This window comes from Mchenga conophoros, linkage group LG4 (assembly GCF_057382185.1).
Source record: "Mchenga conophoros isolate Kocher_MC1m ecotype Shallow Benthic linkage group LG4, M_conophoros_male_GT1.1, whole genome shotgun sequence".
In the NCBI taxonomy this organism is placed as follows: Eukaryota; Metazoa; Chordata; class Actinopteri; order Cichliformes; family Cichlidae; genus Mchenga; species Mchenga conophoros.
In genome coordinates this window covers 20,777,785-20,804,373 of record NC_140529.1, presented here as the reverse complement: position 1 = coordinate 20,804,373, position 26,589 = coordinate 20,777,785, and the positions used below count along the sequence as shown (strand labels likewise).

General features: G+C 35.2%; 2 protein-coding genes across 2 annotated transcripts in view; both read right to left on the bottom strand.

The window, feature by feature from the left end:
• Positions 1-605: 605 nt before the first annotated feature.
• LOC146575972 (Ig mu chain C region) lies at positions 606-5,955 on the bottom strand. The gene is made up of 10 exons (XM_085270905.1): positions 5,147-5,955; positions 4,723-5,043; positions 4,214-4,507; positions 3,818-4,132; positions 3,419-3,703; positions 2,921-3,253; positions 2,510-2,827; positions 2,109-2,396; positions 1,792-1,940; positions 606-844 (listed from the first exon to the last, which is right to left on the bottom strand). Exons 2-10 carry the CDS (start codon positions 4,808-4,810, stop codon positions 833-835), a joined length of 2,082 nt encoding a protein of 693 aa, XP_085127031.1. The 5' UTR covers positions 4,811-5,043; positions 5,147-5,955; the 3' UTR covers positions 606-832.
• Positions 5,956-8,012: 2,057 nt separating this feature from the next.
• LOC146575960 (immunoglobulin mu heavy chain-like) overlaps positions 8,013-26,589 on the bottom strand; it is a 526,942-nt gene continuing 508,365 nt past the window's right edge. The window contains exons 8-12 of the mRNA XM_085272511.1: positions 12,987-13,104; positions 10,658-10,954; positions 9,133-9,465; positions 8,719-9,027; positions 8,013-8,526 (exon numbers count right to left, since the gene is read on the bottom strand). Of these exons, the coding sequence (XP_085128637.1) occupies positions 8,132-8,526; positions 8,719-9,027; positions 9,133-9,465; positions 10,658-10,954; positions 12,987-13,104 (1,452 nt within the window). The 3' untranslated portion in view covers positions 8,013-8,131. The remainder of the gene's footprint in view (positions 8,527-8,718; positions 9,028-9,132; positions 9,466-10,657; positions 10,955-12,986; positions 13,105-26,589) is intronic.

Genomic DNA, 26,589 nt, shown 5'->3' with positions numbered 1-26,589 from the left:
TGCTGCTGGGCCCTTGCCACTTAGACTGGCAGCAGCATGTTGTTCATTAGCAACAGCTTCAAAGATTAGGGCTGGCTGCCACAGGGTCTTCAGCCAATTGGGGCAACACACTGCCAGATCATTTCAGAGGCAGCCAATAGTAAGCCTTAATTTGTTTTGTGTCATCCCTCCCAAATGTGAATTCCTCCAAACCCACAAGGTACACAAATGCACATGGAAACACAATCTAGGCTTTCACTTAAAGACAGAGTTCACAGATTTACACTGACTCTGTGTATGTCTGGAAAGAGGAAGAGTTACATAAACATTCTTTGTGCTTTCAAATGAATGCACCTCTTCATAACACCACTGCCTTCCCACTGCATCTGTCAGCATCTTTAAATTATGATCAGCACAGGTTTTCACATAGAGGCTGCACCCACATTGCTGCTGCTACACATGGAGCTTTGTCTCACTCTTGTGGAAAATCCAAGTAATACAACATGATGGTGCACAACACAATTTTCCAAAGATAAAGAGTTTTATATTAGTATGTGTCATTACTTGTATTCTGTAAGGCAAGTTAGCATTTTTCTTAATTCAAGAAGAACTGAAGAAAATTAGTTATTTGTTTTCTTTATTGATTTTTAATGCATTTCTCACTTGTCTTACATACATGTCGCATCTAGCACAAAACTAAAACACAAATGCCAAAAATTGTAAAGCATAAACAATGTCATCAATAACAATGGAAAAACAAAGCATTACATGTTCAAACTAGTCAGGACAGGTGCTGTTCAAACCCCCAGAACTTAGACATTTCAGTCATAATACATGAACCGTCCTGTGAACATCATGGTTTAGTCTGAAAGAAAAAATGAGAGAGAAAATGTAATCCTTTAGTAACAACTTTGTATTGTTTTCTCTTGAAATAAAAAGTGTATTAAAGTGTAATAGAAACAACAACATTTTATTATTATTATAATATACATTTATATATTTGTCATATTTGAAAGTTCAACTAAGCACCCAATGGAATGTCATAATACAGACTTAGAAGCTGAGAAAGAAAGTAACTGGACTCCTTTAGGTTTTGTGAAGATGTTTCACCTCTCCTTCAAATGACTTCTTGAGTTCTTAAACTAGATGATGGGGAGTTCCAGGTCCTTAAACACTAGTGAGTGTTGTCTCTTAAGGGGGTCATTGACCGATATTAGCCATGTGCCTCATCATTTGATCCAATGAATGAAAAAAGTAATTATCACCATAGCTTTTTGATAAACCACTGTGAGACCTCACCCAGTCATATGACCTATTGAGGTCACCTGAGGGAAGATGTGAGTGGGGGTTTAGGCACTTGGTGTGATCCCAACACTGCCAAGAGTGATCTTTATCCTTTAGGTGTTGATTTAAAGCTAACTCTTGCAATGCTGGTAAAGGACAACCTGTGCCAAGGTTTAAATACCGGGGACTCTCCATCGTTTGGTTTTAGAACTGAAAAACGTCTTGGATGACAGGCGAAACCTCTTCATATAACTTAAAAAAAGTCAAGTTGCTTTCTTTCCAATCTCCTTAGACTATCATGACATGGATGACTGAAAGCCTACATAGACTGGAATGTCAGATTAGAATGGTGTGTCACAATATAAATCATCACAGCATCATACTGTAATGACAGTGCATGTACATATTTTTATGCTCCCTGTCTCCCTTGTACAGATAATAATAACAATAATTATAATAATCTTCATGGTTCAAATGAGAAGCTAGACGTGAATCTTACTTTTAAACAATCAAATGACAAGTGCTTACCTTAAATAATGTAACTATGATACCATATATGGTGGCGATGATGAAAAAACCAGTGAGGGTGAAAGCCACATTCCAGCTTTCCTCAGCTGTGTCTTCATTCACATCAGCATGCACAATGTTGTCAAATAAATTACAATATTTCATCGTATCTGTGAATAATGTATACATTGCGTTATTTATCACTTACTTGACATTATTATACTAACAAAGAAGCTGAAAAGAGATTGGAAAAATAATGGACTTTACATGTCCTTTACATTACTTAATAGGACCTTATATGTGCAAGAAAAAAAATCAATCAGTGAATGATGCAGTACCTGGTTTCGATATATTCCGGGACAGGGTGGTGTTGGCATGGATCACCCGGCAGGTGAAGACCACCCCAGGTAAGAATATTTCTTGGGACAGGTAAAGGTGGCTCTTGACACTGAACTTTCCATCTGGGCCTCTGTGGGGCTCACTAGTGTTGTAGTTCAGCGGTTCTGTGCCTCCATTTTGAAACCAAGTGATGTTAATGGATACAGGGCTGAAGCCAAAGACCAGGCACACAAGTTCATTAGAGCCCTGAAACAAGTAGACTGATGGCTGGCTGTAGATCACTGAGGCTGGAAAGATATCCACAACATTTTTAGCAATCAGTCAATCAATTTTAATCAGTCTGTTAAAATGATTATAATGGAAATAATAGGTAAATATTAAATGCTAAATGGCAGCTCACCAAACACATCAGTTATATTGTCTTTAATAGGCGCTTTAGATGACTCCTGTTTGACAACACAAGAATACGTAGACCTTGTGGCTTCAGTTTTGGATATGTTTAGTCTGCTGCTCATAGAGTAAGAGCTGCTCCCTGAGTATTTCCATGGAGGACTGTTTACGTAATGTGAGGATGCGAGAGTCCGGCCATCTTCTTCCCAGTGCACTATGATGTTAGCAGGGAAATATTCAGACACTAGGCAAACAAGCGTTAGGATGTCAGACTTAGAAAGTTCAGAGGCAGTTGGTTGTATTATCTTCACTGTTGGCTCAAGGAAGTCTTGAAAAACACAAAAGGAAGAGAACCATAAAAATACAGTCACAACCAGAGGAACATGAAGTTTAGAAGGATTTGTTACATTTCTAATATTACCTCTGCTTTTGCTTATATGGTCTTCATTCCCATGATTGGAACATGGATGTTTTCCTTCACAAGAAATCTTTGTATGTGCATCCCAATCCACTGCTGGCACATTAAGGAAGCTCTGTCGAGTCTCTGTTCCATTGTTATGACTCACTGAGAGATTAGTTAGGACACCATAACTCTCGGGAATTTTGCTGCCACCTACTCTCCAGGTGATGGAGAAATCACTAAGATTAGGGCCGACCAGAAGACAGGTAATAGTCACATTTTCTTTGCTCTCAGTCAGCTGTGGCAGTGGTCCCTGGACATAAACCCCAACTAGCTGTGATGATGATGGAGTTTCTATAAAAAATAAAATTAATTTTAAAAAATGAATACATAAATAAATAAAAATAATATGCAACAACCATGGAGCAGTTATAAAATGTCTCATATCCAAATTTCTAATTTAAAAATAGTTTTATTGTATTCTTAATGATTATCACAATAAGAGAATTTTCACTGTACCTGAACAGAGACTGATTGTTTTTGTGATACTTGTGTTCAGAGACCTGTCAGACACTTCACAGGTGAAATTATTCCCTTTTTTCCACTCAGATTGATCAATTACAAGTTGACTCGTTACTCTAACACGTCCATCTACACTCATGCTGATATTAGTGGAAGTTGGAGACCTTTCCTGAGACTCAGACAACCATTTAATGTGAGGGTTGAAGCTCCATCCAGAGCATGAAAGAGTCTGTGATTCTGAACCTTTACTGGGAACCAGAAGAAGCTCCATGGATGGGTCCACTAAAGGGGCATAAATCAATGCATCTATTAGTCTATTTAATAGAAACCATGTAACTATAAAACAACAAAGATAAATCAGCTTCTACAAAGGGAAAAAAAGGGAAATCTCCTCACCAAAAATATTGCTGATGGAGTTTGAGTGAAAGGTTTTAGAAGAGCCTTGAATCACTTTGCAGGTAAAGGTTTGGTCTTTCATCCAGTACTTCTGAGGGACAATGAATTGACTACTGATTGAAAGTTTGGCTACTGAGCCTTCAGCAAAATTATAAGGTTTTTTTTCAAGAATTTCACCACGATTGACTTCTAAGGCGATGAAGAGGTTACATGAGGACAGTTGTTTGATGTCACACTCGAACACTGCACTGTCTCTCTTCGGCAGATCTGTGAGAGATCGCCTGATCTCCACCAAAGGAGTATTAACTGGACAACCTGGATGATCATGCAAAAACATTATTTTAATTGCTCTTTGGTCATAACATGTCTGATTTTCCTATTGTTGTATCATCTTACCTGCAATATTTATGGTCTTCTCAGCAGATGTGAAGCACTTATGCTCTGCTTTGCATGTTACATTCTTCACGTTCTCCCATTGAGTCGAGGAAACTGAAAGATTGCTGATTATATGAGTTGCGTTTTTCTCTCGGGTCGCTGTTTTAGTCACGGCTTTGCCATCAATCAGCCAGGTGATCGTGGCATCAAAATAAGTGTGGACCAAACACGTTGCTTGCATGTCAGTATTTGAGGTAATTACAGTCTTGAAGCTGGGAATCTCCACTTGAATGAAGGGAGAGGAGCTTGGAAGAGCTGTTAATAGGAAAGTCAAAAAAACCAAACAAACATTAGAGTCTGACGTTGTTACAATAAAGGTGAATTTCTGTGGATTATAAGAAAAATTGCTTATTAATATGGCAAGCTAATAAAACAAACTTTTAACTAAAGACTGATCTTAATTAGTTTCACATATTAAGAATTTGCGCATGATAAATGTGTTATTTGAGTCAGTAACTCTACATACTTACTGTGACAAATGTTTATTGTTCTGTTATATTGATCACCATTGGGCTTAGTCTTGCAGGCAAAAGTTGAGCCTTCTGCCCACGATGTCATATTTGGCCTAAACTCACTGCTCAGGCTGAAGGTTTTCTGTTCTCCCCCTGCACTTTGTAGCTTCCTTGTGCTTGCCTTATTGCTTTGATCCCGTTTTTCATCCAGGAACCACTCCAAAGTCAGTTTGTCTAGAAAGGAGCCACTCAATGTGCAGATGAGCCTTACTGTTGAGATTCCAACTTCCCCATCCCAGACTGAGTACAATGTGATGTTTGCTGAGACAATCCGAGGCACTGAGAAAGAGCAAATATTAGTTTGACTTTACATGCATAATTATAAATTCTATGTGTTAACGCAGCAAGAAAAAAAAGTTAATGTCATCTCAGTTATACATACCTTCAGATTTTGGTAAATGAGGAACTGTTTCAGTTTTAAGTGTAGTGTGTTTGTCTTTAGGCTAGATGGCAGAGTTATAATTTGACATTGTTTGGTGTTACTGTGTCAGGTGAAGATAGGGCAGGAAGTCTGTTGCACAGTTGTTATGCATGATAGGGCAGAGTGGTCAGGGCAAGCAGCAAGCGGAAGCATTGAGTAACACCCAGGTCTCAAAAAAGTACCAAAATACAGAAGTGAGAGAATGCAAAGAGCAACGGAGCATCACAAACAGCAGGTGTGAGGTGTGGTTATGCCAGTAAGAGAAACAATTTGCACATTTACATTTCTCATGTCAGTTTGCATGTGCACCACATGTATTTTATTTCACATCTCATGACTTTGCCAAAGGTTTTAGTTCTCAAATCCTCTAATAATAGAGTAAAACGCAACCGACTGTAAAATCTACCACTTTGCATATTTGGTATAGCATGGGCTGCTGATTCCAGATGCTGTGGATGTGATGAACAGAACTGTATATTAGAGTTTAAAAAAGGACAAAATATTAAATACATATAAATAATCTTTAAAATGCATTAAACTTTTACAGATCAACCTTCAAATAATGTAAACAATTTCAAAATAAAGCAAGAGAAAGACAAAATTTAATCTTAATTAAAACATTTATTTTTAAAGACAGATAAAGCTTTTGCAGTTTAAAAAAGGCAGTTGTGATTACTTACATGATAGTATGAGATTATATGAAAAAAAATGTTTGAGAAATATTTTTTTCACCACACTCAAAGGTCCTTTCACAGTCCATTTGTTTTATTTGACCTGTTAAAAGAATAAAAAAATAGTGAACTTGGAGCAAAAGGATTTATTTCATACTGCTCACCACTACTTCATTATAAATAGTGTTTATGCATGAAGTTACATTGCTACACATATATCAAAAAATGTATCAATACACAGGAAACTTATAATGCTGTGCGTTTATTTTGTAGTTGGTTAAATATAGTTGCTGAATAAACTTAGAAGGAACACTACTTTAATATCAGCTGAAAATCACTTAGGAGGTCAAACTAACAGTTGACAAAGCTGCTTATAAGAGATTGTTACACAGTATTAAGACAATTTCTAAATTAATTTACTTTCAATAATACACATTCAATTGATTAAGGCATTCAGAAACTTGCCATCTGGACATAAAGCACTGGGATATACATGCTACACTGGGATATAAAGAAAAATGAATTCAAATAGTAACATTATGTAGTGTAATTATCTTTTAACTTACACATATAAATTGGTTTAAATCAGCAATATGAGCATATTTTATATGTTTTGCCATTGGCATAGATTATTCCACACAATATCACACAATTTAATGAGTTTGATAATCACTTTTGTCACCATATCTTAAATATTGTAATCAACCACACATGCCACACTGATTTTGAAAGAGCTTCATTTTGATCTGACACGATTTTGTATTTATGGTCTTCCAATATGCAGTGTAATAGAAATTACACTTGCTGCTTCTGACTTAAAACCCTTGTCTTTGTCCATACAGCTAGATCTTTGAGTAGGGCGATATCAGTATGATATCAGTTGGCCCTTGAACATTCAACTATTAAATTATGTTTTTATACAATTTCAGCACTCTAAGTGAATTTTAGCTGATATATATTGTTTATATGATATTAGCAATAACTGTATAAAGATAATTAAATTCACAACAACAGCTGAATTGTGAAGTAGGTAATCCCTCACTGGGATAACGTGAACCTTTTTCTTCCTTTTTTAATTGTATTAACTAAATATTACATTGGTTTATTAAACTGACATAATCCTAAATGCTTCTAATGTGCATAGATACAATTTTTTCTGTAATCTGCATTTTTTTAGTTGTTTTTACAATAATTGAGTTATTCTGACTCATGGTTAAAATGCAGAATGCTAAATGAGTTTTAGTTTTTTTCTGTCATGGCTACGTGCTTGATGAATGTAATCTGTCATATTGCTCAATGCTGAGTTAAATCTGCAGACAATGCCAGCACATTAATTTCTGATTACCTTGATAACAGTTGTTCCAAAGATTAACAGCAGAGTGATGAGGAAGAGAAGGATGAAGACGATGGCTACGCTTGCTATGTTATCGTCTCCAGATAGCCCAGGGTGATGAAACTCCAGATAGTCACCGATGAGAAGATCTAGATGAACAAACGTTATTGTGTCAAATAACTGGACATTTCACAACCCACTTTGAAACACACATTGTACGATGGGAACTTATAGATTTTATTTATTTCTGTTGTGGGTTAAATACATATGTTTTGACTCTATATGCTATAGCAGATTCATAGTCAGTCAACTCAGCTGGAAGTTATAATGACAGAAAAGAAAAAAATAAGCTGACAGATGTCGAGTGAGTGTCCCATGAAGATGAATAGAATTTCATGCCCTTTCAGACCTACAATCCTGACTTCTGACTTGCTTTAGAAAGACTCCAGTATTGTTTATTTGCCTGGGAGATTTAAAGGGTTGTATTGAGCAGTCATCTGTTTTTAAGGGGTGCAAGACTCAGTAGATGACACACAGGCACACAAAGACAAGTCACAGAAGCAGTGTTACTGAACTATCTGCATATTAAATAAACATAAACTGTTCCCTAAATACCTCATTTAGTACTGTTGTATTATTCTAGTAGAAATTAGATATTAAATTTTTTTATATTATTATTGTGTATTATTTTATAATTATTGTGTAAATAACCCAAACATGCTACTGTCTACATTAGGATAGCACTGTGACTGTACAATAAACATAAAGCTCAAAATATGATTTAAATGAAGACGTGAACTGCATACAATAAACATCAACAGAGTTGCAAACTGTTTTTTTATTTTTATTTTGAATCTGCATTGAAACACACAAACACAATGTCATATCACAAGCAACAGACATTAAACAACAAACAGCAGAAGACAGAGACATGAGAAACATCTACTGGGCCGAGCACTTTGAGTCTTGGTTGATGTTCATGTTGAGGTCAATGCGGTTTTTGTCAAATGTTCTGTACCCAATGGACCTGACAATAGCTCTAGTTGTGTTAACCACAGATTCGTGGTACACTACACAGCTATAGACAGCATTGTTTTCCCACTCGTGAAGGCTGACAAACAACTGGCCATACGCAGAATAGAATCCATTGTTTTCAATGGGTTCTGTTGTATTAAAAGCATATCTACTTGAGTCTGCTTCCTCGTCATCCACAAGCCAAGACACAAAAACTTCCTTAGGGAGGAAGTCTTTCACAAAGCAAGTCAGGGTCACCTCTGCTTTGTTAGTTTGTTCTAAAGGAGGGAGCATAAACACTGACGGACGCTCAGGGCTTCCTCCTGTAAGCATGAAACAACATGAGACTTTGTACCACACATACATTAACCAAAATAATACAGGAAGTCAAATCCACACACACACACACACACAGACATAGACACACACATACAGACTGAGAAGCAACAGTTATGATGTCTTTGATATCAAGATGTCAATAAGGACTAAACACTGTTTCAGAGTATTTTTCTTACCGAATTCCCTTTCATAAGGTTCCCTCGAAGGTGTAGGTAAATCTGAGTGGTGAACAACACAATAGCGCTTTACCCCCCTGGTCCATTCGTCATAGGTGATGTCAAGTTTAGACAAGTATGTCATCCCATTTTCTTCAATCATTGGTTTACTTGCTATCACATCTTGTTTCTCATCCTCCCAGATTATTTGAGGTTTATCTTTTTGTACTGTGACTCGACATGTTAGAGTTCCTTTTTTACGGAGAAGCATGTCCTCAGTTCCGGGGCCAGTGATTTCTACTTTCACATTAGATGTAACACAACCAGGACCTGAGTAATGAAGCAAAAAACAGTTAGTGAGCAAAATTATTACAAAACCACATTTAAAAATATAAATGTATATTTCTTTTAAAAGAAAACAAATCTGTTACTCACATGTTGGGATTACTTTGTAAGGCACAGTTTTATTCAAAGATCCATCTTCTCCTCCAGTAAACAGACATGTAAATGTAGTCTTATCATTCAGGTCACTGGAATTTACTGTGAGAAAACTTGTTGCATAGTACAGTGTTTTTCCAGCCGCATTTTTTGAGTCAGAAACCGTTTCGGTCATCTCTATTTTGCTGGTGATATCTGCTCCGTTTTTCAGCCATTTTATGCCATGTTTCTTTGGTGCAAACTCTTTGGCAAAGCAGGAGGCAGTATAGGTACCGTCCTCATCAGAAGAGGAGGAAAACACTTTAAGAGTTGGATTCTGCTTAAACACCGCTGAAAAACAAAGATATACACACATATGTGTATGCAGAAGCAGGGAATAATATATATATATATATACGTATTTATATATATGCAGAAGCTGAGATAAATAATTTGCTACACTGTTCATACTATATTGTTTTTCTATATAAACAAGTTCCTTATGCTCACTTTTTTTTTTAGCACTTTCACTTTGCACAGTGTCCAAAAGAAAACTGGATTTGTGTAGTCACCAATAACTGAACTGCAGAGCTTCACTGCTCACTTCTGCATATACATTGACTGGCAAGCAAACACAGATTTAATATTAATGTTAATTATGTTAATTATCAATGCACAGTGAAAGTGGAGGGAGACAGGCAGAGATCAGAAAGGATGAGGATTATTTAGACAGATGGAAAGAAGCACAACATGCTGCAATACTGTTTTTCAGACGGGCGCAGAGCACATAAGTATATGAGTGAAGAATTAAAAAAAGACAATGTACCAAAACTTAATACTGCTTGGATATATTCTTTTTCTCATTCCACCTTACAATGTGTGTGTGTGTGTGTGTGTGTGTGTGTGTGTGTGTGTGTGTGTGTGTGTGTGTGTGGGTGTGTGTGGGTGTGTGTGTGTGTGTGTGTGTGTGTGTGTGTTTCCACAAAGTCCATTAAGAAATTATGAATTTTGAAATATTTCACGTTATTTAATGAGGTGAAATATTTGCTTCTATGTTGATTATGATTTTTTTTAAAAACGAATAACTTCGTGTTTTTGTTGTAAGTTGTGTGTTCAGATTAATTGTAAACATAAGCAGCTTGGGGCGCATTTACAATAAAGTCAGCCTCTACTATATTTCTTCAGTAAACAAAAACTGGAGATTAACTCGATAACTGACTCTTATCCTTATTAGAAGTAACAATCACTAGATGTGGCCCAATAATAGTTTATAAGAAATATTGCCTCAGAAAAAGTGCACTGAAGTTTACTGTAGCAATGTATTATGTATGTGATGTATCAAGAGTTCAAATAACCTAAGAAAAGGAAATTAAATGACTTAACAAAAATCTTACAGACTATAACAATATCAGCCTGTGCATTTATGTGCAAATTCATTCAAATTGTTTAGTTTTGTATATGTTCACAGAGCTTTCATGTAAACTTGTTATAAGTCAAACAGAATAAGATAAACTTATTAAATGTGAATTAGCATAAGGCTTACGTGTTGGTCTGACACCAGTCTGTGCAATTCCAGCAGCATGATTCACAACACATTGGAAATTCTGTTGTGTATCCCAGTCCTGTTTCCTCACTTGGACTTGACTGACTCCAGTATAAACATCGCCTTTCTGTACTGCAGGGTACTGGATGAAGTCTGTCAAGGCAGTGCTGCCTTTGTTCCACGAGAAAGTCACTGCAGGAGGGTTAAAACCGGTGGCAAGGCAGCCAAGAGTGATCATATCTCCGCTCTCAGTGCCACATGGTACCAGAGGAAACACAGTGGGTGCAGTTGAAGTGGCTAAGAAAGGGGAGACAACAGTAATTAAGATACCAGAATAGAAATACAATAATATACCACACATTTTCACTTAGAATTGTTTAAAGAAAAAACGAGATGATTGTGATGTATAATAAAGTCCATTGTGAAAGACCTTACATTTTAAATGTTTAGCATTTCAAATGCCCCGAATCCTATTTTGTTAAATACTCTCCATTAGTGTTATATAACAATATTATATATTAATAAGTGTCACTTCTTTAGTAGTCTACACCACACCTTTTTGTAAATTATTTTAAATGCATAATATGGACAAAAATCAATCACAAGAAAACAGAAATAAAATAAAAGAATAACATAAAGTCGGTAAACTTCCTTTCACAGTGCTGATGGCAAATTATTTTAAGAACACATTAAATTTGATTCCACTTTAGCATTGATATTTGAGATGAAATGGTTTACTTACCTGATGAAACAGTGACTGTTGTCCCCTTTCCCCAATAGTCAAAAGCACCGTAGCACAGTACTGAATATACTTAGTTCTTAGTATAAAAAGGCTAAACTATTAATGATACACAAAAGGTCTACTTCAACAGTCATTAAGAAGAAGATTATAAAATCCTATCAAATCACCCAAAATATGCTATCTGTTAAAGCCAATTTTGACAATATCACATTTTTTTTAGCAAATGTATATGAACACAATTCACTGAGAAAATATTACGTTAAATTATAACTTGTATCCAATGGAGACATATCTTAACTGATGATGCTGTAACTGGAGAGCCATTTTCTAAGTCTAAAAACCATTTGATATACTTAATAGATAGTTTTCATACTTCACACAAAACATTTGATACTCTTACTTAAGGATTTTTATTAATCAAAATTGGTCTGAAATTCTTTTTTTTTACATATTCTGTAACAAACTACAAATTTTTTTTGATGTAAGTACTTATTTTATCAAATTTATCATTATAGTTGTAAACAAATGAAAATGAATACATTGTATTATAACGGGGGATCAGGAATTTCTCTCTTTAGCAAGAAATATAACAATTCGTACCTGATGTGACGGTGACTGTCGTGCCTTTTCCCCAGTAGTCAAAAGCGTAGTCACAGTTTAACAACTTACTGACAACTGCCTACAAAAACCTCACACTCCATCTTATAACAATCTACAATCTGATATATTTTCCTTATAGTTAATATAAAGAGATTCAAAAGACTGTACAAAACCTGATTTTCACCACCATTTAAACCAAGTCTGTAAATTATAAGACATTTATCTCTCAGTCTACAAATGACGGTATTGAATTTTCTCACAACCACAACATTTCTTTAAAAAAAAATCAAAATTTAAATGAAAATCTTAAAATTAAAGTGAAAGAATTAGATCACCTTACCTGATGTTACTGTAACCATTGTACCTTTCCCCCAGTAGTCAAAAGCCCAGTTATCACAGTTAACAGAGTCTTTTTACACCTCTTACAAAAACTAACTTCTGTGATATGGCATTACTTGGTGACATAATTTAACTTTTGAAATAATTTGAATCACTCTCAACTAAATAACTGCTTATATAATTATTTTCTAATCAAATTAAAGAGAAAGAAATACAAGGTTCTTTCTTTTTGTGCCAATTCTTTTTCAGATTTTATATAATTAAGCAGGAAAAACAAGTTAGTTATAAGAATAATGTTAAAATTCATACCTGAACCGACAGTGACCATTGTGCCTTTTCCCCAGTAGTCAAAAGAATGGCCACAATCTAAATAATTATTTACCACTCAATACAAAAACCTGTTCACATTTTTCTGCGTTTTTCCATATTATTTTACGATAACCAAAAAATCTGGAATAGTCTCATTTTTTGCAAATTGAGATTCTGAATTCTTAAAAATAATACCATCAAAGATTAAACTGAGAGTACAAATTATAGGCTTGTAATACTATAGAAATTAGTTTGAAAAACATTTTTTCTTTGAAAGAACAACAACACAGTCTTTAAATTTAAATCTTAACATTATGAGAAAGAAATGAATCATTTTACCTGATGTAACCGTGACCATTGTGCCTTTCCCCCAGTAGTCAAAAGCGTGGTCACAGTGTAAAATTTCATCATATCCGACATACAAAAACAACCACCTCCAAGTTCTAAATATGCCAAATTAACAGTGAAAGTTTTGTATTTTTAGTATTAAAATTAAGTCAGAAAGCTCATCTTACCTGTTGTGACAGTGACCATTGTGCCTTTTCCCCAGTAGTCAAAAGCATTGTCACAGTATAAGACATTAACACATTGAACATACAAAAACAAGCACCTTAAAGACTCTCATGGTCCCACTAATGTCGAAAAACCAACCAAACAAAAAACCCAAAAATGCCTCTAAAAGAACCACATTTATAATATGAAGACAAAAACCTTTTTTACCTGTTGTGACAGTGACCGTGGTTCCTTTTCCCCAGTAATCAAAAGCAGCGTTCACAGTGTAATAACTCAACATATCCAACATACAAAAACATGTGTCTTTAAAACCCTAAATACAACGATTTAAAAAGTGTTATTAAATTTTTCATAGAACGGAAAAAATACGTATATTTTTTACCTGTTGTGACAGTCACAGTTGTTCCTTTTCCCCAGTAGTCAAAGTAGTCATCACAGTGACAGATTTCAATTGCACTTTAGTGCAAAAAATATTTTGCCAGCTACTTGTGTCATTTCAAAGGTGATTACACTAAACCGAGAAACTATTACCTATCATTTACACAGATATTACACTATAACATTAGATGCAAAATATAACCAAGATTTTATTTAATACTCTAAATAATCAGCTAAATATAGGATTTCACTAACTCAAAATACATGACATGATCACTTACCAGAAGTTACTGTGACTTGTGTTCCTTTCCCCCAGTAGTCAAAGTAGCCATAGCTGTCACAGTGATCTGTTAGAGTCTGTTTCCAATACAAATACTTATTTAATTTAAACCAAAGGAATCAGGTTTCACAGACAAAACAATTCCCAGTGTACTCTTTATTAGCAGTTTCCGTTGAGACATCCATTTCCTGTGGTCTGGGTTATATAAAATTAGGTATCCTGCCAACAGTTTGTAAACACTTCCTCTTTATCAGACCCTTTGGCAGCTCCTGCTTTTACAGCAACCAACCAGCACAAAGTCAGAAGGAGTTAATGTTACTGATAGAGCTTTGTTGGCCTAAAGGCCTTGTATATATGTTAATACTGAACAGTCAGTGCTTGTTTTTGGTTCAACTCAAACATGATTGATGTAGGTAAACATTCTCCGCTGCAATAGTGAAGAAATTTGAATAACAGAATTTAGCTTTCAATGTTGAGTTAGGTGATTGTTTTTTTTAGTTACTGTTTCATAGCAGAAATGGCAAATAAGTTTGCCTCAAGGTGTCATCAAAATAAAGAACTATGTGTCTTGAAGAAGTTCGAAGAAACTTGTGGACACCCTGGACAGGTGTTGATGAGATGTCCATGTTGCCCACAGTAAAACCACTCACTCCTTTCCTCTGAAGTCAGCTCGGTCCTGCTGATCTGCATCGGCTACAACTCCAGTTTGCTCTCATCACTTCCTGTTTCCTCTTTTGCCCCCCTGAAGTTTCGCACCTGAAGTGGAGTGAGAGTTTAGTTTTAGCTGACAAGAGAGTCAAGTAAGTGTTTAACAGCCAAGTCTTTCTTCATATAAATAACTGAACTGTTAAAAAAAACCTTGATGCTACACCATTGGTCCCCAGCCAGTCTCCTTCACTAGGATCCAAAAATCCAAAAATCAACTGAATAGTCAGCCAAACTCCACACCCCTGTTACACATTAAACATATTTTGAGCTGCTGTGTCTCAATTGGACTCTTTGACAAAAACACAAACTAGTAAACAAACTCTGCATCATTTCCATTTATCACAGCTTGTCCCTATTTTAAGACCCTGCCCCGAGGAAGTTTAACTATGTAAGTAACCTTGACATGATCTGAAAAATATGTATGCAGAGTAGTTTGACATTGAGTTAAAAATAATCATGGACATACCATGAAAAGCTTCACGACAAGGATGTGTTCTTTCATGGAGATTGGGTTGAGTTTTGATTGTGGATCAAGAGTCGAAGTTACTGTGGAATGGGCTTTGGTTTTTAAGCATATAACTTTAATCTTAACTTCTGACATCAAGAGCCGGACACAGGGAGAAAGTGTTACAAGTTTTATCAACAGCAAATACTTAAGAGAATGGAGGCTTAGAGCGACAGGTGGTTCGCAGGCTGGTCTGGCATAGAAAAACACAGAGAGTTTACACATGTGAATCCACAGACAAGGTGAGCTGGGTTGCCTAAGACAAATGTCCAGGGACCGAGAACTGTCTGCATGGAGGGAAACCGAACATGCACTTTGTAGGAGACCATGAAAGGTGTTCCTGCAGACAGTGGGCAGCATGTGGTTTGGAGATGACTGCATGTCCTAAGAAACATAACATAACATGATAATTTTTTCATCTGGTTGGTTAGGGGCTGCAACACAAAAATTAACCACAGCAATAAAGAAACACATTTTTGTCCTACTGTAAAAAAGAAATGGAAAAATGCTACTGATGTCAACTCTGCACAGCAACACACCTGTGGGCACAAGGGAGGACAAGAAAGTTCAGGGAATATTGGATTTTTTTTTTACACTGTTAGCTGCAGTTTGGGGATAAGTTTCTTTGGACCCAAATAGAATGTTCACTTTTGACTGGGAACACAAAAGTTGTAACTTTATCTGACAGTATTTGTGAGAGTTCAGAAAAAGAAGAATGACTTTCAAACCCTTGCTTAAATATCACTCTCTATCACTGGGTGTCTCAAGACAAAGACAGTGAGTGTTTTCACATTATGCAGTAGTGTAAATCATCTAATATGCTGTGTCTTTTGATATATATGCATATATATGTATTCATTGAACAAAAACATTCTGAGTAGTCATGAATTATCAATGAATGAGTGACTGGTTAGTACAAAATCACTATAAGATAAGATAAGATAAGATAAGATAAGATAAGATAACCTTTACTAGTCCCACACGTGGGAAATTTGTTTTGTCACAGCAGGAAGTGGACAGTGCAAAAGTTATATAGCAAAAATTAGAATATAACTAGAAAAAGGTGCATTTCCTGCAGAAATGCAGTGTATTTGAAAGACTACACTGAAGAGTGTCATGAAAGCAGATTACATGCAAGCAGGGAAGATGTGCAGCATCTGTCCCATGTAGTACTTGAACCCTTGCCATGGGATCTCACAGCAGCTGCGCATCCCACTGCGCCAAACCAGTTCCAGTACCAAACAGAGATATGATGAGAGGAAAAAAATGCGCACTGTGCAGAAGAAGCTAACTTGTGCTGAAAAGAGGTGAAAAGGCTGAAAACTGTGCTGATAAGAGCAGAAGAGGATGAAAATTGTGCTAAGAAGAGGTGAAAAAGCTGAAAATTGTACTGAAAAGAGGTGAATCAGCAGACTTTCTGCTGAAAAGAGGAAAATAAACTGAAGTTTGTGCTAAAAACAGCTTAAGAAGCTGGAATTTGTGCTGAAAAGTAGTGAAAAACTGAAAGTTTTGCTAAAAAGAGGTGAAAAAGCTGAAATTTGTGTGGAAAAGAGTTTAAACCGTTAACTGAAGAAAATGTTGCCATAATCGGGATTCGAACCCCAGCCTTCTGGTCTGAGAACGGATGCTCATCTCACTGAGCTAAAACATGGCTCAGTCCAGCAAGCAAAACTGGTGATCACACTGATAATGTGGTCCCTGTCAGCAAAATGGGCCAAAAAATGGCATAAAAAGTTGAATAACTCAAAAAGTACAAAAGTTATCATCACCAAAAGATATAGCAGAAATAGCAGAACAGTCTAAAGATTGAACGGTGAAAATCGACTGAAAAATGAGGGAGTAGTTAAGCGGCAAAGAAACGGAGCAACTAGAATAATAAAGGATAAAGAATAAAGAGAAACAGGATCTCAATAGTGTGAATGCCTGTGAAGCATTCACACAATAAGAATAAATACAGTACACAACTGTACAGAATAGAATAAAATAAAATACTATATACAGTAGAATAAAATATAATAAAATATACAATAGGAGAAAAATAGAATACGAATGCTATATACAACTGAGTAAAAATACAACTTTGTCAGAAAAGAATATTGCACTTAGTCTTATTGCACATGTGTGGGTTTTTGTGTGTTTGATCAGTTGAAGTTTTTGTTGTAGAGTCTGACAGCAGTGGGGAGGAAAGACCTGCGAAATCTCTCCGTCCCACACCGTCGGTGCCGCAGCCTGCCACTGAAGGAGCTGCTCAGTGCTGTCAGAGTCTCCTGCATGGGGTGGGAGATGTTGTCCAAAAGGGATGACAGCTTAGCCACTATTCTCCTGTCACTCACCACCTCCACTGGGTCCAGAGGGCATCCTAGAACAGAGCTGGCCCTTCGGATCAGCCTGTTCAGTCTCTTCCTGTCCCCAGCAGAGATGTTGCCACCCCAGCAGACCACACCATAAAAGATGGCTGAGGCCACCACAGAGTCATAGAAGGTCTTCAGGAATGGGCCCTCCACTCCAAAAGACCCGAGTCTCTGCAGCAGGTACAGCCTGCCCTGACCTTTCCTGTAGAGGGCGTCTGAATTATGAGTTCAGTCCAGTTTGTTGTTCAGATGAACACTAAGGTACCTGTAGCTGTCCACAGTCTCAATGTCCATACCTTGGATGTTCAGTGGTTGCAGTGGAGGATGTTTGTGCCTGTGGAACTCTACCACCAGCTCCTTGGGCTTACTGGTGTTAATCTGGAGGTACCAGTCCACAAAGTTTTGTGTCAGTTCTCTGTACTCCTTGTCGTCCCCATCAGTGATGAAGCCAACTATTGCAGAGTCATCAGAGAACTTCTGCAGGAAGCACTGGGTGGAGCTGTGGGAAAAGTCTGCAGTGTATCTACACTGCAGACTTTTCCCCACAAGAGGAACGGAGCCAGAACCATTCCCTGTGGGGCCCCAGTACTGCAGACGACCCTGTCCGACACACAGCCCTGAGTTCTCACATACTGTGGTCGATGGTCGATACTATGGCGATGAAAGTGGTAATAGACTGACTCACAAGTAAGTTTATTTATATAATAGCTTCAAGATAAAATCACTGGATGTGATTTTATCTTGAAGCTATTATATAAATAGCAACAAATACGAAACAGAAAATAAGACAAAAAAAAAAAACCCCAACAACAAAATGAATATGAAACTAATGCAAGCTTAAAAAAATTAGCTTTCAGCTTTTCAGAGGGCACAATTCCAAAGCACTTTTTCTATGAAGTAGTGCTTTCAATCCCCCAATCATACACACATTCATAACCCAGTGGAGCAGCCAGGGATTCAACCACCGACCTTCAGTTCAGTAGATCCCCTGCTCTACCTCCTGAGCTACAGTTTTGCAAAACTTTGGAGGATCCAGTAGGGAGCCTGACAGCATTGTGTACTAGTGACTAGCTAGTTTTCAGTTGGCCAAACACAAAACTATACTGCAGATTAACTGGTGCTTCTAATACACTTAGTTAGTTAGTACACTTCAGTACACTTTAGTTTAAGTGAAAAAAAAAATTTCAATTACCGCAATGATTTTTTTTTTCTTAAATAACATGCCTGAGACTTAGTATCTGATTACATGCCTCATAGTCAGCTATACTCTTATTGGTACTCATACTCTTTTTGAATTGGTATTAATTATAATTTTTCTTTACTCAGGCATTATTCAGTTCAGATGTGCTATTCTGTAAGGAAATGCCATAACTGAAATATTTATTTTGAGGCTGAAAACATACAAACACTGTCTCTCTCCTGCTTTGTCCAATATATTAACAAGAACTATCAGTGCTGAGCTTTTTGCTGTCAGTCCAAAGTTTCAGTTTGTTAACTGCATGTGGAAACACCTGTTGTTGTGGTGAAGACTGCTTCCTGTGTGTTATAATAATATAAACCCGAAATGATGTCCTTTGAAAGTTTGAAAATACCCCTGAATGTATATAGGTTTAATACTTTAACTTTTGGAAAGAAATACATTTGAAGTAAAATTAACTATAAATAAAGTGTAATATATAACATTTAAAATACGTTTGGTGCATTTTAATTTGTAAAGATCCAAATATTATTCTTATTTCTATCAAAATAAGGGCTAAAAAACTATAACTTTTTAGCTGGTGTTGTTCTAACATAAGTACTGGTGTAAGAAAACATGACTACCAACATATAAACATTTTTGCTTTCCCTAAGAAATATACCAGTCTTACACTTTCCACATACAGGATTATATGAGGACTTGCTTGTGTTTGAATTATATAAATTGGGTCATTCTAGGGTATATACGAGGCTCCAACTTGTTATAACAGTTAACACTATTTTATGTGCCCTCCCAGCTCCAAGCGGATCAGAAAATTGTATAATAAGAACAACTACCACCGGTACTACTACTTGTGTCCACAGCTGACCATGTGCAGGAGGGAAAAGGGCCGTGATCTTGGCCATTGTTTTTGCCATAGGATATACCACTGTGGTTGTTATAGTGCACTGTTGTTGAACCCTGTACAAAAACTTCCCCATGTACATTGGCTATCATGACACTTCACACTGGTTCCAACTTTAATGCTTCTTATATTAGTTTAACACTATTTTACTTTGTCTGTCTGTTAGTTTATGAACTATGTTAACTATGATGAATCAGAAGCAAATAAGGAAAACTGTTAAATTGCCATATTTTTCAAGATGAAACTACTTTCATAACCTATATTTTTATGGAAATTAACTGAATTCTTTTGTTTGTTTGTTTTTAAAGATATAGTAACCTTTGGTATTTACTAGAGAGGTTTTTGTATTGCCTTCTAACACTGTGAGCCCCAACCACTACCATACACAGTGAGGAATACCCATTCAAAAACCTTTGTCTGATAGTGTGCACAAGTCAGTGTTTTTCACTTTTTTTCACAGTGTTTTTCAGTTTTGCTGCAATTAATTTCAAATGTTACTCTTGGAACTTTAAGTTTTGAGTTTTAGTTATTATCATCGCAAATAACATTTACTCTAATAATATTTTAAATTATTGATAAATAACTATTTAAACACATGCTAAAGATGATGTATTAGTTTAAAGCTCATTGTGTTCTAAAAGGATTCTTATTGTAAATATGACTTATCAAACATTCTTGTTTTTTGTATAGTGTGTGAGGCACATACGGGAAAGAAAAGCCATCTCTTTACCCACTCACTGTTGTTTGTTTATTTGTTTGTCATTTTGTTTCAATCAGGTTTGGAATCAGGTTTTTGTCATAGAAGGTGTTACAGTGGTAGCCACTGTTATCCACTGTGGCACAACCCAATACAAAAACTTTACAGCACACTGGCTGTCATGCACTCCTTTAAGATTTTTATATTACTTTAACAAATAATTTAAATTTTATTTCAATATCATTTGTTTCACTACATTTACATTTGTTTGTGACTATGCATAATATATGGACTGAAATTAATCAAAAAAAGTTACAACAAAAAAGTTTAAAAATACAAGTGTTACAATTTTTCAAGACAAAAGTGAAAAAAAATCTATTCCTTCATATATTTTGTTGAATATTACTTTTCATGAAAATTGCAAGGATTGACCCTCAAGGCATCCGTTGCATTTCCTCCAGTAAACGTTGAAATTTTAGTTGAAGAAAACGTTTATCTAAAAGATTATTCATGCTCTGCTTTCCCGTAATCTGCTCTTGACGACAAAAGTGTCAAAGTTTGCTGGTGTCGGCTGGGCTTTGATGTCATGCTGGATTAAAGCCAAATGTTTTGTCAGTTTTGACCACCCCTTTAATGATATATCAGTACAGCTCAAAGCTCAAAGATTCACAGATTATAATGAGCGAGATGTTGTACCAGTTTGAGAAGATGAGACTTTCTGGGAAAAACAACAAAAAAAAAAACCCAATGAAGACAAAAACAGCACTAATGCGAAGGCTTTGTCTAGCCAGTGGCAAACTAATTTACCAGCTTGATCAGTCATTAAAGTTCTGATTATCTCAGTTGACACTCAAGACAATTATTTTACTAGGGTTAGCCAACCTACCTACTGTGACTTTTTGGAGCCATTCTAAATTCTGAAAATATGCCTGTTAGTCTAGTTTTTGTACAACGTTAGAATACTGATTCTAGTATTTGAGTTAGTATTGAATATTCCCAGTTGTGTAAATAGAAATGGATTACATTCCATGCTACATGTAAGAAAGGACAATTTATGATCTTATTACTTATTACTAATGATCTTAACCTGATTCTTACAGAATTATCTAAAGTGTGTGTATAAAAAGTTCTGCTATCTCAAGTACTTGTTTTATGTATCAGCATCACATCTTTCTGAGTGGAAGGATTTTGTCTCAGTGTGTATCACTGTGGTCGTAATAGTGCACTGTAGTACAACCCTATACAAAAATGGTCAAGCTAAATGACTAGCTCAAACCTACTGCCTAGTTAACACAATCCCTTTTTTGGTAATTAAAAAAGCCATTCCAATATTAAGTCAGTGACAGACAAACATTAGAGTTAATGAAATTGTGGCATTTGTGAGAATTTGAAGCATTTTTTTTAAATTTTCTTGTTGTATTGATCTAATCTGAGAGACCTCAATATTTTTGTGCTTAATATGTAAACATATTGTGTTTGATGGGTATATGGGGTATTATGGATAGAAGAAAAATGAATCACAATGAAATTATGGTGCTTGGAATTTATAAGTCAAAACAACTAATTTCACTACTTTCTATAATGAATATTTGTGCTTTTAGAAACATAAACAAAATTGCTTTTTACTCCTTTTTAAATGTGTCAGTGAATTTTCTCTTTTCAGAACAACATGTGCCATAGTTCAGTACAAGATGTGTTTTTGTATTATCATTTAACAGTGTGGGTTCCACCACACAGTGACACATACTCATACAAAAACATTTCCTGAAGTGGCTCCTGAAATGTTCAGTTCAATGCTCCATTTTTCTGTTACATAAACAGAAATTGAAGTTTAACTAACGACTTTTACTATTTCAGTGCATTATCACCATACACAATGCCCCTTTCTTTGTGGAATGAAGTTTTTGTCATAGGATGTGTCACTGTGGCCGCTATAGTACACTGTGGTTCAACCCCGAACAAAAACATCAGCCCACACACTCACACAAAGTTACTTTGAGTAAAGTAACTTTCTGCATAAATTCTGCTCAGGACAGGTTTTTGTATTGTCACATATCACTGTGGTCCCAGTTATACACTCTGGCACGCAGCCATACAAAAACCTCTGATAAATATTTTGTTTACTGTTTTTACTATTCCATGTATAAGATGACGTTATATGTATATATCTATATATATCTATATCTATATATATAGATATAGATATATATGTAGTTCTGTACTATATATATATACATATATACATATATATATATATATGTATACAGTTATATATATATATATGTATACAGTTGTATACATATACAGTTGTATATGTATACAGTTATATATATATATGTATACAGTTGTATACATATACAGTTGTATATGTATACAGTTATATATAGTACAGTTATACTGTACTATATATATATATATATATATATATATATATATATATATATATATATATATATATATTACAGTATAACTGTAGAGCACATTTCATATACATAATTCCATAATTTTACTGTCTGTGTGTAAATTCTCAATATTCAGTGGCACAGGACATGCTAAAGAGCTGCCTGTATATTAATGAAGGTCCCCTTGTAATATGCACATATATATCTTTTTTACAGCAAAAATGCCTTTTCTCTCTTAAGGAGGTTTTTGTAACTATGTGAATCACTGTGGCTGCCCCAGTTATATACACAGTGACACATAGTGATGCAAGAACCTGTGCCACAGTGTAGTTGCCACTGTGGCTTATGTTCTACTTATATGTTTACCAATTAGTGTTAAAACAAATATTTTTTGTTGTTTAAAACGTTCAATGAAAAATAAAATGTATAATGATTTTCAGTTTAGCTCAGTTCAGTCATTTTATTGTCCTCACTTAGACACTTGGCTTACAGTTACAGACAGGCTGTCAAAAAATCTTCCACAGAAACAATATAAAAAGAGCAATATAAAGTGTATGACTTTGATAATGCAAATTATTCCTCTTGTTTGTATTACCTGTCAAGAGTGAAACAAAAGAAAATACATATAATTAATTAAATTGTAATTATAGTAAAACTAAAAAAAAATAGTGCCTGCAATTACACCTTTTCTAAAAGCTCAAGCTCTGTCAGATTAGATGCAGCACATGTTAGTTCTTTTCAATTTATTTTAATAATAATCATTTGTGTGCTTGTACATATACTATATTTCATAGTTATATGCTGTGCTATGTGGATAAAGCTTAAATCTTATTATTTAAAAATAGCTCAGTCTTTCAATAGCTTCTCTGTTACAGTTATATATGCCCTTGCTTGTCCTTACATCAATAACATGTTATTATGTTTTTAAGGTTTTGCATGTATGATTTACAACATGACCACTCATGTCGCACACTACTAAAATTATAATGAAAGGATTTCATAAAGAAAGACTTTACGTCGCTTATGGAGGTTTTTGTAACTGTGTGAATCACTGTGGCCACCCCACACTGTGACACACAACACTTCAAAAACCTATGCCATAGTATGGATAAGCAGGAAAACAAATATTATTTCCTTTATTTGGAATCTTTAAAGTTATCTTAAATCATTTTTAAAGACATAACATCTTTTTTATTACTTTACATTTTTCGTATGAATGTTTTGTATGTTAACATTTTTTTAATGGCTGCTTAAATAAATGCATAGGAAGTGTTATCAGTCGAAAGCTCATAGTGTCTTCAAAATCGCTGTTGCTGTAAATATAACCCCTTCTTTACAGTTTTTCCTTTTATATATTTTTGTAAAACACACAAAAAGCAAATGTTGTTAACCACTAGTGCTTATTTCTTTATCAATTTTCTGTTCTGTGTTTTGTTTTCAGTTGAATGAGGTTTTTGTCATAGACTGTGTTACAGTGGCTCCCACTATACACTGTGGCTCAAATCCATACAAAAACCTTTCATTGCACGATGACTATAATGCATTCATTATTTCTTCATATTTATAATAATTTAACAAGTAATTTTACATCGGTTTATGACTATGCAAAGAATATTTGGCTTTCCTGACAAGAATTGATCTAAACGCAGGGATTGATCTTCATGAATTTGTTGTTTGATCTGTATTTTCTTTAGTGATGGTTGAAATTGTAGTTCAAGAAAATAATTGTACACCTCTTACTGCTCTCCATCCCAACTACCATGCTTACATGCTTCTGCACATTCTAGTTGGAGCTCTTTTGTCATCCTCAGCAAAGAATTTAGCTTTCAAAGTTTCTGCCAAAATGCCATTTGTTTGTTTAGCTCATAGAGTAATTAGCCAGCTGCGAACTTTGTCAGCCATAGACTTCTGACTATTTCAGCTGGTATTGAAGACAGTTGCTAGCCAGCTTATTTAATGTGACTTTTTGGAGCCGTCGTAAATTATGAAAATATGTCTTTAGCTTCAGCTACTGCCAAGTTAACTTAAAACTAGCATTGATGATACCAAAACTTTTCTTTTTTTTCTTTTCCTTTTTTTCCCAATCAGCTTAAACATGACGTTTTTGACAATTTTTTAAATGAAATTCTCATCTCTGCGAGAACTTGAATTCTCTTTAAATTTCTGCCCAATTAAAACGCAAATACCAGTGAAAAACATCTTTACAAAAAATATTTGTGTACAATTAAACTTTTGCAAAACATTGCAGCTCTGCCTGCACATACAATGCCTTTCTATCTATATGAGACTTCATGTTTATTTAAAGAAAAATAGCAAAATTGCTATTTTTCGAAAGTCATTATTTATTGAGTTTGGTATATATTTCACAATGACTTCACTTTTACACGTTATATAATATTTGTATACCGGTAATATTTATTTACTTATTTCATTTTATAGCCTCATAACACAACAGTAAAATAGCTGAATTGACAAATGCCATTTCCTTATCTGAATGAGAGAAGAGTTTAAAGCAAAGCATAACAGGGTTTTTTCTTAACCGTTTCTAATGTTTATTTATTTGTTTCTTGTGCGAATATATATTGTATTTCATTGGTATATACTAGGTCATGTATAAGATATAATTTCTAGTGTTTGGATTTTATTAGTCAAAAAGTTATTTCTTTTAATATATTTTATATAAAGAATAATTGCCCCGCATATTCTCTCCTTTCAAAAAAGAACGTTTTTGTATTGCCATTTAACAGTGTGGGTTCCATCCCACAGTGTCACATACTCTTACAAAAACTTTGCCTGCTAGGGTCCATGTTCAGCATGTTCTGCATGTTGCACTGTTTACACTAAGCAGGGATGCCTATATATATTTACTTGCCACTTTATGGACACTTTATTAGGTACACCTTGCTAGTACTGGGTTGGTTTTATTTTATGTATTTATATACAGTAGAAGAAGGACACTAAAACACTTTTTGTCTCACCTAATGACTTGTTTTGCTCTATCACCATCACATATAGTCACTTTCTTAGTGCTGTGAGGTTTTTGCCTCAGGATGCATCACTGTGGCTGTTATAGTACACTGTGGTTCAACCCCATACAAAAACAACAGCTCACAAACTACCCATTGTAATGACTAAACGCCTGCACTTCAAGTACGGATTTTTGCCTTAGTTTAACCAAATCCATAAGGCCTGCAGTGGTACTGTAATATTCCTTGTTTTTCATAATACAATACATATATAAATAAATACATACTAACCTAAACAACATTTTCTAGAATTTTCCTTGACTGGTGACAATAGCCCTTTTGTTCACACTGAACCAGTTTCATGTTTTATGAAGTACACTGACTTTCTGCATAAATTCAACTCATGTCAAGTTTTTGTATTGCCAGATAAAGTATCACTGTGGTCCCAATGATTGAGCTCATTTGAGCTTTGTGACATGGCACATCATCCTACTAGAAGCAGCAATCAGAAGATGAGTACACTGTGGTCATAAAAGGATGGACATGGTCAGCATCATACTTAGGTAGCTGGCCTTTAAGTTATGCTCAGTTCATGTCCAAAGTGTGCCAAGAAAACATTCCCTAACCCATGACACCAATGATACAGGGCAGGATAGGATCCCAACCATCCGCATTTCACAGCAAAAATCAAACGCCATCAGATAAAGGTAATAACTGTCATCTTACTTATAAATTGCAGACAGATTGCTAACAGTACAGTATTCTGATGAATATAACCTTTCTTCTGAAATGTGGCAGAGTAACACAATTTCTCATTTTTGAGGCTTAGCGACTTTCTGTATAAGTTTAGGACAGGTTTTTGTATTGCCAGATTTCACTGTGGCTCCCATCATATCCACTGTTGCAACTAGTGATACGAAAACCTCTGCTACTTTGCAACTGCACTATCAGTTTTTTTAAAGATTTTTTTAAGATTCAGTTTCATGAAAGTGTGGTCTATTATTTTTTCAGTTTTATATATCTCTTTTATTAGTGTTATT

Bases quoted from the DNA above. Each gene is read 5' to 3' on its own strand.
- LOC146575972 (XM_085270905.1), bottom strand. From the start codon at position 4,810: ATGACATCGTGGGCAGAAGGCTCAACTTTTGCCTGCAAGACTAAGCCC. The intron at 4,133-4,213 runs GTAAGATGATAC...ATGATCATCCAG, and splicing joins GAAGACCATAAATATTGCAG to GTTGTCCAGTTAATACTCCT. The intron at 2,397-2,509 runs GTGAGCTGCCAT...ATATCTTTCCAG, and splicing joins CAATATAACTGATGTGTTTG to CCTCAGTGATCTACAGCCAG.